Source organism: Bos taurus, chromosome 12 (genome assembly GCF_002263795.3).
Source record: "Bos taurus isolate L1 Dominette 01449 registration number 42190680 breed Hereford chromosome 12, ARS-UCD2.0, whole genome shotgun sequence".
In the NCBI taxonomy this organism is placed as follows: Eukaryota; Metazoa; Chordata; class Mammalia; order Artiodactyla; family Bovidae; genus Bos; species Bos taurus.
Window position 1 is genome coordinate 75,775,446 of NC_037339.1, and position 13,647 is coordinate 75,789,092.

At 43.7% G+C, this 13,647-nt stretch overlaps 1 protein-coding gene across 27 annotated transcripts in view; it reads right to left on the bottom strand.

Moving 5' to 3' along the window:
• DOCK9 (dedicator of cytokinesis 9) overlaps window positions 1-13,647 on the bottom strand; it is a 323,976-nt gene that overhangs the window by 93,883 nt on the left and 216,446 nt on the right. For all 27 annotated transcript variants that reach the window (XR_009496611.1, XM_059892120.1, XM_059892137.1 and 24 more), the window contains exons 32-36: window positions 13,524-13,637; window positions 11,416-11,536; window positions 7,232-7,365; window positions 5,054-5,168; window positions 322-388 (exon numbers count right to left, since the gene is read on the bottom strand). Coding sequence is in view for 26 of the 27 variants with exons in the window: in XM_059892120.1 (XP_059748103.1) it covers window positions 322-388; window positions 5,054-5,168; window positions 7,232-7,365; window positions 11,416-11,536; window positions 13,524-13,637 (551 nt within the window). In the remaining variant the exon portion in view is untranslated. The remainder of the gene's footprint in view (window positions 1-321; window positions 389-5,053; window positions 5,169-7,231; window positions 7,366-11,415; window positions 11,537-13,523; window positions 13,638-13,647) is intronic.

Below are 13,647 nucleotides of genomic sequence, written 5' to 3' on the forward strand. Positions count from 1 at the left end.
GTTAGAGTCAACTCAGAAATGCAGCATCCACCCAATTCAGCTAACAAATGTTGTGTTATTTTATTAAAACAGCTTAACCACACAAGTAGTAACCTCTCATCTATAATCATCACATATGTAAATTCAGGGCTGTCACTGTCCTCTGGGCCATGAGTTCCTGAGACTGGGTGTTGGGGTCAGCTCCAGGAGAAAGAACTTAACTAAGGATAAGTGTGGATGTGACCATACATTGCATTCCTGGTTCAACAACAGAGTATTTTTCACACCCCTTAATTAGCCAGGAAAAATCAAGAGTCAATGAGCAAAGACAAAACTACTCACTCTGATATTGTAAAAAAATCCATAAGTTCAGCTGTTGAGGCCTTGTTCCAATACGTAAACAAAGCATCTGGAAAGTAAACATGTATTTGGTCAGAATCAGGATGCTTATTTTCTACATATGTAGTATGGGAAGAGACCTGAGTGTAGGCCTCCAAACCCTCCCAGCCCCCTTTCATAATTGATCAAAGAATGAACTATGGTGACCACTCTATACCAGATGACACGTACAACAGCTTAGTCAGGGTAAAGAAGCTACATTTGAACACTTGAACTTTAATTTCATCATGTATCATCTAACCCGACATGGTACATATTTTAACTTATACATGATGAGCTCTTAAATGGGTTAGAAAATTCAAAGAATACATTGTAGGCATACAATCTAAAGGGAGGTTCACTCTTTACCAACTACAGAATCCCTCCCCAGTAGAGAATCTCCTGAAAAGTCTTATATGTACATAAGTAACCCCGTCCCAACACACACACTGAAATGGAAATACGCATGCTATGTGCACTGTTTCACTGAGTTTTAATTCAACAACAGAGCTTCGATCTATCCCAATCTTTTCCAAGCTGCATAATATTCTTCTCCATGGACGCACTATAACAAAGTTACCAGGTCCCCGACTGACAGACGTTTTACTTGTTCTTCCCCTCAATTTTTTGCTGTTATAAATCATGCTTTAGTGAACATGGGTCTTTGCACACTTGTCCAACCACATCTACAGGACAAATTCTTAGAAGTGAAGTAACCGTGTTAATGGTTTGTACATTTAAAATTCAACAGATACTGTCAAATCGCCTTCTGAATAATCAGTGTATGAGAGCTCCCGTTTCCCAGCCCGATGGTATAATGTATCTGTGCTTAAGAACCTCGCCTACTGGTTGAACCTCTGGGTCAACCTACTCTTTATCACAAGCAACTGGGCACATTTTCAGTTAAGGCAAATCCTACGAATTCACTTGACCCTTACCCATGCAGCACGGCACACACAGTGTTATCATCTGGGAGTTAACCATTTTTACATGGTTACATTTTATATAGAAGCTGAGACATGTGTTATAAGATTTCTCTTAGGGAAAAAGCCATTGAGTCTTTGGGGCCTGAGATGAGGGAGTGGGTGGCTGCAGAGGGGCTGAAGGCCCACAAAGATACACGGCCGTAGACTTCTATTCTACATGGTCAAGAGCAGTGACAACAGGCGGGAGAAGTGGGCGGATGCATAGCAAGTAGCTGTTATGTGCCAAGCATTCCACTGGGTCTCAAGACTTCACATGTGTCCCGTCATTGAATCTTCACCGTGTTCAAAGCAGAGTTCCCATTTACAGATGGACTAACTGAAGAACAAATAAAGAGCCTCTTGATGAAAGTGAAAGAGGAGAGTGAAAAAGTTGAGTTAAAACTCAACATTCAGAAAACTAAGATCATGGCATCTGGTCCCATCACTTCATGGCAGATAGATGGGGCAACAGTGTCAGGCTTTATTTTTGTGGGCTCCAAAATCACTGCAGATGGTGACTGCAGCCATGAAATTAAAAGACACTTCTTGGGAGAAAGTTATGACAAACCTAGACAGCATATTAAAAAGCAGAGACATTACTGTGCTGACAAAGGTCTGTCTAGTCAAGGCTATGGTTCTCCTGTAGTCATGTATGGATGTGAGAGTTGGACTATAAAGAAAGCTGAACGCCGAAGAATTGATGCTTTTGAACTGTGGTATTGGAGAAGACTCTTGAAGTCCCTTGGACTGCAAGGAGATCCAACCAGTCCATCCTAAAGAAGATCAGTCCTGTGTGTTCATTGGAAAGATTGATGCTAAAGCTAAAACTCCAATACTTTGGCCACCTGATGTGAAGAACTGACTCACTGGAAAAGACCCTGATGCTGGGAAAGATTAAACGCAGGAGGAGAAGGGATGAGATGGTTGGTGATGTCAATGGACATGAGTTTGAGTAAACTCCGTGAGCTGGTGATGGACAGGGAGGCCTAGTGTGCTGCAGTCCATGGGGTCGCAAAGAGTCGGACACGACTGAGTGACTGAAGTGAACAAAGGCTCAGAGACGCTAAGCAATTCTCCCAATGACCAGCGGAGAGAATGCTGGTGGAATGGAAATTTAAACCAAGTGCACCTGATTTTGAAAGCCACGTTTGGCCTTAGAGACCAGAGGGTGGGTCGCAGAGCTTCCATTTCCTGGGGGCAGGGTTTGAGTTCAGAATCCAGACAGACAGACTCTGGTTACTGGAGGCTGGTCATCTGGGTGTGGTGGGAACCTAGGGAGTTCCTGGGATGCTGAGAGCCTCTCTGGGTCAACCTGCAGACCTCTGAGACCCCTTCCCCAAGCACATAAGAAACAGAACCGGCTGGCCAGCCGGGCATACCATGGCGGCCTTTCCTTACTCTGGCTGTTGGGTGTGTTGGGGGTGCGGGGAGGCAGAGCTAAGTTCTATTAAGGAGGGCAAGTGAACATGAAAGCCGCTCAGTCATGTCAGACTCTGCAACCCCATGGACTACACAGTCCATGGAATTTTCCAGGTCAGAATACTGGAGTGGGTAGCCTTTCCCTTCTCCAGGGGGATCTTTCCAACCCAGAGATTGAAGCCATGTCTCAGTCATCGCAGGCAGATTCTTTACCAGCTGAGCCACCAGGGAAGCCCAAGAATATTGGAGTGGGTAGCCTATCCCTTAAGGAGGGAGGAAGCACAAAAAGGAGCAGAGGGTGAGTGAGGGGCCCTGCGTGTCCAAGGTGCTCATTAAATGTGGGATAAAGCAAGGAGACCAGTCCTGGGTGTTCACTGGAGGGACTGATGCTGAAGCTGAAACTCCAATACTTTGGCCACCTCATGCGAAGAGCTGACTCATTGGAAAAGACCCTGATGCTGGCAGGGATTGGGGGCGGGAGGAGAAGGGGATGACAGAGGATGAGATGGCTGGATGGCATCACCAACTCAATGGACGTGAGTTTGGGTAAACTCCGGGAGTTGGTGATGGACAGGGTGGCCTGGCGTGCTGCGATTCGTGGGGTTGCAAAGAGTCGGACACAAATGAACTGAAAGCAAAGAACAGCCACAGAGCTAGTTACAGAGCTGATTCTGATTGTCTGTCTGGTAAATTATTCTAAAGGTGATTTTTCTCCTGCCTCTCATACCATACACAAAAATCAATGCTTGGTAGACATTAGGATTTAAGTGTGAAAATTGAAATAATACAGCTTTTAAAGAAAATACAAAAGAATATCTTCAGACCCTGAGAGTAGGTACAGATTTCTTAAATGAGACACACACATAAAGAAATTCTAATTATAAAGGGGAAAAAATTATACTTGACAGTAATTGATAAAAGAGAACATTCTATAACTATTTTGAAGAGGTTATTGCATTTTAAAAATATTTGCCTGGCCTTAACAAAAGGCTGACTTAAAAGGGTATACTTCTTGTATATTTGTTTTTTTAAAAACACTGATGTTCTAGTTATGCATCATATTTAATATTTGAAATGTAAAGTATTTTAAAGAAAATCTTTAACAAAGGAAAAGCAGGATTATAATGCTGGCTAAAACTCGCTACCATGATGAAAATTGAGAAGTTCTGACTGAATGGGAAGAAGTTCAACGTTCTAACTGAAATATTAGAGTAAGTGCCCAGTGCTTTTATATTTGGTCATCATTCGCAAAAAAAAAAAAAAAAACAAACCTTGTCTATTTGTTTGTTTGTTTTTTTAAATAGCTATTTTAAAGTAACATACTGACAGAAGAATAAAATACCCCAGTCACAAAGCATTTCAAGGACTGGCACGCTACTCCTAACCTCTGAGCTAGGGGTCAGCTCTTGGTGCTGCTGAAATGGGAGCTCGATAGGAAAGAAGCACTATGCGCAGGCAGAAGTGCCGTTCCCTGGAGGCTCGATGGCCACAGCCCCTGCCGCCAGACAGGCGGGCTTCCGGTCTCCAAAAATGGCATTTTCCTTTCAGAAGAGTTCATCTTCTCTCCATGACCCTAACGGAGTTCACAGAACACTTTCTGATTTGTTACAGGGAAAATGAGTAGATTTTCTGGCCAAGATAAGAACTGTGACACTGTACCATTGCTTATAGCACACTAAATCAGAGCTGCAACTGTCCTGCCATGGGCGTTCACAAGCCTCACAAGGTGCTGGTAAAGCACTAACAGTCGTGGTCATTCCTGTTTAAAAACGGGGTCGTCAAGCCCTTAATCAGAAACTCAACCTACCAGGATACCACTACTTCCATTAGAAAACTAAACGCACCCCTCTTCTAGTTAAAGCCAGGAATGCTGCACGCACGTGCTCAGGTCGTCGACACTACAGTCTCTAATTCAGGAGACTGACTAATAAAATTAGGCAAGTGGTCCATAAGCTTGTTTGGACAAATGAAACTTTATAATAATAATAAAAAAAGAGCTCCTTTCATTTATCTGCTTTTGTCTCCTCTGGCGAAGACGTATGTCTGAATTTAGTATAAAATTTTAAAATTCACACTTTAGAACTTCACACTTTAGAACTTCTTTTTATAGAATATAGTAATTAATGAAAATAAACGTCCAAATTAAGACTTTCATTTCTAGTACATTTATTAAATTAACATGTATTTCAAACAAGAGAGAAAAAAAAATCCACTTAAATCCTTAAACCCTCTCAACCAACTACAATTTTTAAAGGATAAACCGAATACTGAAACAAGGAAAGTAAAGCAGATTTCTTCATTTTTTTACCTACCGTCAGACATGCTTTTTAATATGTAAAGGAAACACATCAGCAGGCTCTTAATCTCAGACTGGTCTAGTTTGTCACAGCGAACGACAGAATTTCCCAAAGTGCCACTTTGTTGGTGCTAAAGGAGGAGAAAACACAGGTGACTTTTCTCCTTTGTTACAAGTAAAACAAAGTTAGGTTCACTTTTCTCCCTTGGAAGAGAAAGATTTTCAGAATTTAGTCAAATCATGTAAGTTGGCAGGTATCCATGATTTGTCAACAGACCACAGGCACATCGTCATCAAACACACACACGTGTGCTAATAATCCATGGGAGTGCTGTCTTGTCTCCTTTGCACACTCTCCCAGGACAAGGCAGAAGGCACGGACCTTTCAAACTGAATAACCACAGTCGTGGTTACTGGCTTAGTTCTGAAATGCCAAGTAAAACTTCATGCAGAAAAGTTTATGTGCTAAGACGGAACACAGAAACGATGCTTCAGAAGACACCGCCAAACCAAGCCACGTCAGTGGCTGAAACAGCAAATTAAGTCCAAGGTGCTGCCGCAGATCAGCCACTGAAGCCTGGAGCTGAGTCATGGTCATTCTGTTACATTCTAGAGCAGCCTTAAGGGAGGACCACGGGCAGCGGCCTGATAGGGGCAAACAGGGTCATCTCAGCCCAGCAGGGCCAGAGGCCCTGAGCTGATGCTATCACGCCACCATCAGCTCAGCGCAACACTGCACACTTCACACAGCTCAGGGCACAGGGCGAGGGCAGTTTTGCCACCAGGCAGCAGGTTCACTTCCAAACTATTCACATAAAAAAAAAAAAAAAAAAAAAGAACAAGAATCTCATCTCATTAAAAGAGAACACAGGAAATTAGAAAATCTTCAAAGTTATAATTCCAATTGGAATCAGGAATTTTTTTTTTCCCCAAATACCAAAGCAGAAAGATCAGTGAAAAAAATATTTTGTCTTTCACTTCAATATTTCATTCAAGGCATTGGTGGGCAATTGAAAAAATACATAATTATTTTTCAATTCAGTTCAATTTCAATTCAATAAATCATTTTTCAATTTATTTTCAGGCTCGATTAACAACATATGTGAGTAGTTCCATCATAGGGAGGAACCCGGTGCCATCAGTGGCAAAGCTGCAGCGCGGGGGCACCCTGCTGCCCACCCACTTCCTCAGTGCCCCTGGGAGAGCTCAGGCCTCCTCCCAGCGGGGCCTCCTCCGGCAGAGGTGGCAGCGTCAGGAGCGAGAAGTCCACGGTGGCTCGGTGTCTCCTGGCCGGCTGGTCTCTCTCCTCCTCCTCCTCTCCAGCACCATGCACGACACAAGCCGAGTGCCTTCTGAGCAGCCTCTCCCTCTATGCAGGAAGGCGTGTCAGGGTCAAGGGAAAAGTTCGACAGGTCATGACCCCTGCACGGAGATGTCCGCATGGCTCCAGGACCGTGGCTGAGCACCATCGGGGAGAGGCCAGACCCGCAACCCCATGGTAAGGTTACGCACCTGATTCCAAGTAAGGATGGCCTCCGTGTGTCTGAGAATTTGGAATGCATCCCTAAGTGGGTCACCTGTTGACCGATACACGTGCTTGCCTATAACTTGAAATAACTTAGGAAAACAGTGGCCAAGGTGAGACTCATCTATCATGGTTCCAGGTCTAAATCTAAGTTTTATCCATGCGTACAAAATTCAGAATAGTTTTTGTTATTTCAAGAAAAATAGTTCAATATGAGCAGATGTGTTGTGTTGGGGGCACAGGGTGAATGGAGTGATTCCCAATAAGGATTTATCCCTGAGTCATCCATAATTAATCTTTTCTGGAGCCAGCTTTGGATCCAGCGCCCATTTGCATGGGTAACTGTGTTATAAACACTGTTCTCTGGCACACAGACCGTGGAGATTCTTAGCAAGTGGCATTCTGATTTCCCTATCTGTCTAAACTTCCAGAACCAAAGTGCTCACTGTGAACACTGATGAAATGCTGGAACAGGAATAGAGGGGTGCAGGGGATGGGCCCCACCCTTAGATCATACTCTGACCGACTACCCCAGGTTTAACTGAGTTGTTTCAGAAAGAAAGGGAAAAAAAGGTCCAACCTGATGAACATGCGAACATGAAGCATGCCTACTTTGGGCTGAATCCATCAGTTATAAGAAAACACCGAAATTACAGGAAAGGAACTTACCTTCTCCAGGGAATTGCTCTTCTCACTATTCCTTTCTGGAAGGCTGTTCCCGGAATCTGTGCTTATGAGGGAGCCTCTTGAATCAGCATTTCTCACGCTATTGATGTTGGGAGTTGAGTTCGTATATGGAGAAGCTAAACAAAGGTCAAGCCAAGACCCAGATTTGGTGAGAAAGAACAAAATAAAGGTAAGCCCTCAGCTTCAAAGGAGACTGCTTTTAGGGCACTTGTTTAAACTTGTTTTTTCTGTGAGGAAGTTGGCTCAAGACTTTTATTCAGTTACCTCTCCTTTAAAGAACTAGGCCATGTAGTGTAAAAGTAAACTTGAGTCTGAAACATTCCGACATAACTATCAAGTCACTTACGAGAAACCACCTTGGATTGCTCAGACTTGGGGAGAACATGCTGTTTCAGACTGGGGTAGAATAAAGACTTCAAAAAATTAAAAAGATAAATCCACCTATAACCTTCAAATAAAAAAAACTTAAATCATGCAATAAACCCACTGTACTCAAACGGCATGCCCAGGAGCCCCAGAAAACCCCGAGGGGTGTCACGGGACATTTTCAATTTTCAAGGAAAACACAATACTTGACATCTGTCGGAAACCGTAGTTTTGACTTCAGACTGCTACATTCCTTTCCATGATGTCATATCTCTCTGAAGTGGGGTTGCTGTGATAAAAGCCAAGTACTGGGTGAAAATCAGTGTGGAACAGGAAATGAGAATGCCGGTGAGCAATCTGATTTCAAATGTGAGAAGCTGTGCAGTGTCCAATAGGCACACACGCTCCATTAGTAAGAACTGTGGTTATTAAAAATAAAATTTTTTTTCTTTGAATTTACATACATAGGTTTCAAATGCCTCTTAAATTGTTAGGTTATACATACTTACTAAGTTATTTGGCCTTAAGCACCTAATAAACGGACCACTTGGTGCTTCTTTTGGCCTGGGGACGCCATGAAAAAAGCCACTTTGATAATGAGGGTGCTGTGAACTGAGACTGTTTGGGAATCTCTGCAATAAACATTTACGAGCAGAGAGGAAATCTAACTTGGAAATAAAATTCGTGACATCTGTGAGGGGAAAAAACAAAAAATTGCATTTTAAGGAAGAAGTCAGCCCCTACCTCGAGACTATGGAATTTTAAAAAGTACTAGATTGACTTCCTGCTTAGATAAGATTTCATTAAATCACATAATTAAAAATGACCCTCAGACTCGCACACTTTGGGCTGAACCAAGAGGCGGGCCCCTGGCAGAGAGGCCTGGTTGGCTGTGCAAACCGCAGGAGAAGAGCCTTAGCCCCACGCAGCAGGCTGTGAGCATGGCCCTCTCATTCCCAAGCTGCCTTCACGAGAGATGCCGTCACCTGGCACCTCGGGACAGGCAGCCCTTCTGGGTTTCAGCCTGCCAATTAGCTGCCGTGGATTGAGACACCTCCAAGTTAGTCCATCCCCACCCACAGGCTTATCCACCATCCCTAAAACCGATTCAGTGTGTTAAGTACATCAAGGAAAGAAGGGTCAGCAGAATCCGAAAACAAGTGAAGGCGGGAACATGTAAACCACGGGCCACCGGCAGCACGGCCCCAGGACAGGAACTGTGTGACTGCCACGAGAAGCAGGTCAAAACGCTATGAAAAAGCAATGAGTCTTTTTCTGTACTCAGAAAAGAGACATGCGCTGTGACCAAATTATAACTATCAGCCTCCTAATATAACTGGACTTCATATTTAATGTAGAACATGGAGCTCAGGAGAAAGAGACTCTGGGGAAAGTAAAATTAGACCCTTAATTCTCAGAGTTTAGGCTCAATTCCAGAACAAGAGTCCTAATCTAAAGGCAAACAGGTGGAAATGCAATAAATCAAAATCAACAGGCTTAGTTAGAACCATGTTCCTGTTGTCTGTGTTTGTCTGTATTTAATATCCTGGCCCGGTGCATAACTTTTCGGAGAACTTTAGTTCAACTCTCTCCCCTTTGGTACAGACAGCAAAAAGCAATACACTGAGTAGGTGGAAAAAAGAACTCTGAGCCTAAGAATGCATGCCTTTTAAAATGAATGTAATCTTACAGTAGTTTTTATCCAGGCGATGAATTGGTTTTAGAAATTTTCATGCACCATGTTCCAAAGGCATTAAAAAAAAAATGCTGAGGGCACATCCTCAGTAAGTGTGGAAGGAGAATCTCCTCAAGATATGGAATTCCTTGGTGAATAAAAGAAGAGCTAAAGCTACCAGAAAACAACTAGCAAACCCAGTTCAAAGGTGGGGGCTTCCCTGGAAGGCATTTCTAAAAGGAAGTTAGGATTACAGTGTTTAAAGATGGGGGGTGAGGGGAAGGTGGGGTCATAGATAAAAGCCCAAGTATAAATAAGTCTGCTGCGGTGAATTCCCGTGAAAAGTGGATCCAGATCTTAAAATTCAAGAAAGAATGAAAAAGACAAAATTAGTCTCAAGTACTTTTCATAACTTCACCATGAACACAGAGCAATCGAAGGCCATTTATGCCAATGAAGTTGTGCTGAAGACCCCCCCACGGCTCAGCTCTATGTTCTCAAGGAATCCCAAACCCTAACCGGGCAAATGTGGAACTGGAGAAATCAAGCCAGAGTCAAAACATCACCTCATTCTAGTTTCACCATTTCCACAAAGCCTTGGATCCTGCAGAAATGCTGGTCAGAGGGAACACAGAGTTAAGATTTAGGCTGTGGGACTCATTTGACTGGCTACTAAGAGTCCATCACAAAGCATGAATAACACTGAAGAACTGTGCTTGTTACAATGGCAGTCAAATAATAACACTGAGGTGTCTACCTTGCCAAGCTCTGCAACACTACACTAGCTCTTCTTCCCTCACCAGGACTGTTTTTGAAATGTGGGCACAGGATGAAGAGGACAGACAACTTGCCCTTGCAATTGTAAATGGTGGAAGTCTGGACCCAAGGACACAACTGTCTGACTTTAAAGCCAGTGCCATGGACTGCTGCAAACAGAGCCTGGAAGGGACCCCTTCCCACTTTCAGAGAGTGGCTGGGTGAGTGGTCAGCGCGAGAGCCCCAGGAAGAAGGCAGTGGAAATGCTGTGTGCCAGGCTCTGCATTCTGGATGAATTAACTCATTTCATCTTTACGGTGCCAAATGAGGTAAACAGAACTATGAAAAATACACATAAACATAAGCAAGATTAAAGACTGTATGGGTGTTCGAGGATAAATCTGAGCACTGGTGTGAGGTTTCCAATTTCATAGTCTGGCCAGCTTCGTTGCCTACATGAAATAGCATGTTAACAAGAACAACACAAAAGCTAAGGACATAAACTCAGAATGAACAATAAGCCTGCAGATTAATTAGATAAAAGGACTGCCCTTTTATTCTGGGGGCATTTATTCTGCCCTTTTATTAAGCCCTGGGGTTAATTCCATCATTGGGTGGTCTGAGCACCAGCCACAGTTGGGTGCTTCATTTATTCAAACTGTGGTGTAAAACAGAGGGAGAGATAGAGACAGCATAAGCCTGTGAGTGTCTGTGAAGATGTATGTATATTTTTGCACCATTATCTTTATGAAGGAGCTGGCACATGGGCTCAATTAGTCAGAATATTAATCAGTACATTTCTCAGGCATTTTTTTAAACGGAAAAACTACTCAGTTTGAATCTTGAATTATGCCATCTGTTTTCCTCCCCATGGGGGCTGCTCTAACATTAGTTTAGATAGGAAAAAAAACATTCTAGGAAAGAGATTTTAGAAAACTGATTTCAGCATTGCATTCGAGCCATAAACCAATAACTCCTTCAGGAATTACTTTCTCACATTTCATCTAAATGATTAACACTACAAATAAACCCTAACCCCCCACACACACCTGCAAAGATTTTCTTCTCCTAAAAGCATAAACAATCTAATTTGAAGATTTAAAATGAAAAATTAACATGCATTAAACACAAAGCAAACAAGACAAATATGCAATTAAGTGTACTATATTCGGAATTCCTGCAAATTGGGGATCTTTATTTCAGGGTAGGGTTGAGGGGGGTTTCAGAGCTGAGCAGCAAAATAAGAAAAAGAACATGTGAAGCAGAAACTCAAGACTTCAAAGTTCTGATCTGAAAGCTAATGGATGACTGGATTAAAGACACTTTTTGAGTACAACTAGCCAGAAACAGGTCAGAGTCCAAGCATTACCAATGCCAGAGATGGCGCCAAAGAGGTCCTTGTGCAGGCTGGTGTCCAGCGTGCCCCCAGACTTCTGGGGCGTCACTAACGGGTTCACTGCTGGCAAAGTGAGGGATTCTTCCTTCACAGTCTGTTGAAGGGGGAGAGAGACAAGAAATCATTAAAGATGGTTTTAAAAGAGTCACCAACCATTCTTGGAAGTATGAGCATGAGCGGGAGAACAGGGCAGAACGGCCTGGCCTGCCCATCACGTGTGGGTGGGAGGACCAGCATGGAGCCTGTGAGGGGAGGACGGAGAGGGCGGGTTGCAGCAGGAGTGGGGAGCGTAGGGCACTTCAGGCCTGGGGAGGCAGAGCAGCCTTGGCTCAGGGAGTCCTGTCTTCCCCCAGAAGGTCTAGCATTTCTCCCTTTCCACAGCTCGGATACCCAGCATCTTTCTAGATTATTTCAGCAGGTTTCTTCCTTCAGAAGAAGCCTCGAGGGCTCTAACTAGAATGTTGGTTTTTCTCTCACATCAGAAATCCTCCCAAATGAGCAATAATGACCTCACAATAGCGGTGGTGGAAACCTCTGCAGGTTAGGCGCTTCTTGTGAACTCCGAAGAAATTGTGTTCACTGTGAAGTTGTGTTGTAACAGAGATTATACTTCGATGGAAGCCAGAGAAAAAGATGGTGTTCACGTTTCTCAGGGTTGAAGGAGTACAGAGAGGACCCAGAATTGCTTATTCTGATTAGAAAAGCAGACAGATTTAGAGAACACACAGGTGCAGGGCAGTGTTGGCGAGGGCGAGATGAGTGTGGTGAAGCCCATTTAAGGACAGGGACCACTCATGCTCCTTGGAGCTACTGACACAAAACACGCTCTACAAATAGGGCTCCTCTCAATGCACCATCAGGTAGGAGATGTACTCAGAGGAGAGAGGTATAAAAACCAGGACAAAGCACCACTGTAGGAGAAAAAGGGACAGAAAAGAAACACACAAGGAAACTCCCCAGTGTATGCCATCATGACAGTGGTAAGACGAACGATGGAGCCAGTACAAGGGTCTACAACAAACAAGAAAAGGACACTGAACGGCTAACCTGTCCAAATTAACAGCCAACTGTCTCCAACCAAAAGGCTTTGAGATCATACCTGGCATCACCCTTCACTCAACTTAATTTCCAATATACCTTTAAATATCTGCATAAGGCTAAAATAAATTAAGGTGGTCAATCAGGGGAGGTGGGATTGCTCATCTTGGCCCCCCCCTGACATCTAGTCTGATTATCTTTCTAATTTTATAGACACATGGAAAATTAAGCCCAAAGAAGTGGCTTTTCAAAGACTGTGTGGTATGCTATTAATACACCAGGACTGGGACTAGCACTGACATCTCGTAATACACAGGTTAGAATTATGTAGAATTATGCTTTTTTTTTTTTAAATAAAATTCCTTCCTCTATAAGTTTTTCTTGGATACACAAAGATCCTGACATCTTATAAGAAAATGAGCCATCAGGAAAGCATGGATTTTATAATAATTTTTTTTTTAAGAATGATTTTTAACAAGAGCTGAAGGTTTACTAATTGACCCCATCTTAGCCAGAAATGCAATTTACCAAGACTACTGTAGATTATTATGGTTTGGGGGGCAAAAAGGAGGGGTGTATAGTTGAAGAGTGTCCCTCCAAATGCACATCCACCCTGAACCTCAGAATGCAACCTTATTTGGAAAGAGGGTCTCTGCAGATGTCATTAAGATGTAAGATAAGATGAGGTCACTGTGGATGAAATCCAAGCCCTGGTGTCCTTATAAGGATGGGACAGGATACCAGGGACACGGACGCACACCAGGGAGAACACCAGGGAAGACAGGCAGAGTCACACAGCCACCGCCAAGCGCGGCAAGCGCTCCAGGCAAGCACCAGTGGCTGGGAGAGTGGCACAGCCTGGCTCTTCACCCAGCACCTCCAGAAGGAACCAGCCCCGCTGACACCTTGATTTTGGATCTCTGGCCCCCTGACAGTGAAGGAATAAATTCCTACTTGCTCTGGGCCACCCTGTCCGAGGTGTTTTGTTAGGGAAGCCGCAGGAAACAAATGCAGGCCGTGTCTGTGTGAGTGTGCTTACGTACACTGCCAGGGTTCACCGGGAAGGGAGACACATCTCTCACGTTGATCCGCTGGACGTTCTCAATCAGCAGACCGAACAGAGGCAGGTAGAGAGTGGCTATCCTCGCCTGATGGCTCTGGAACAAA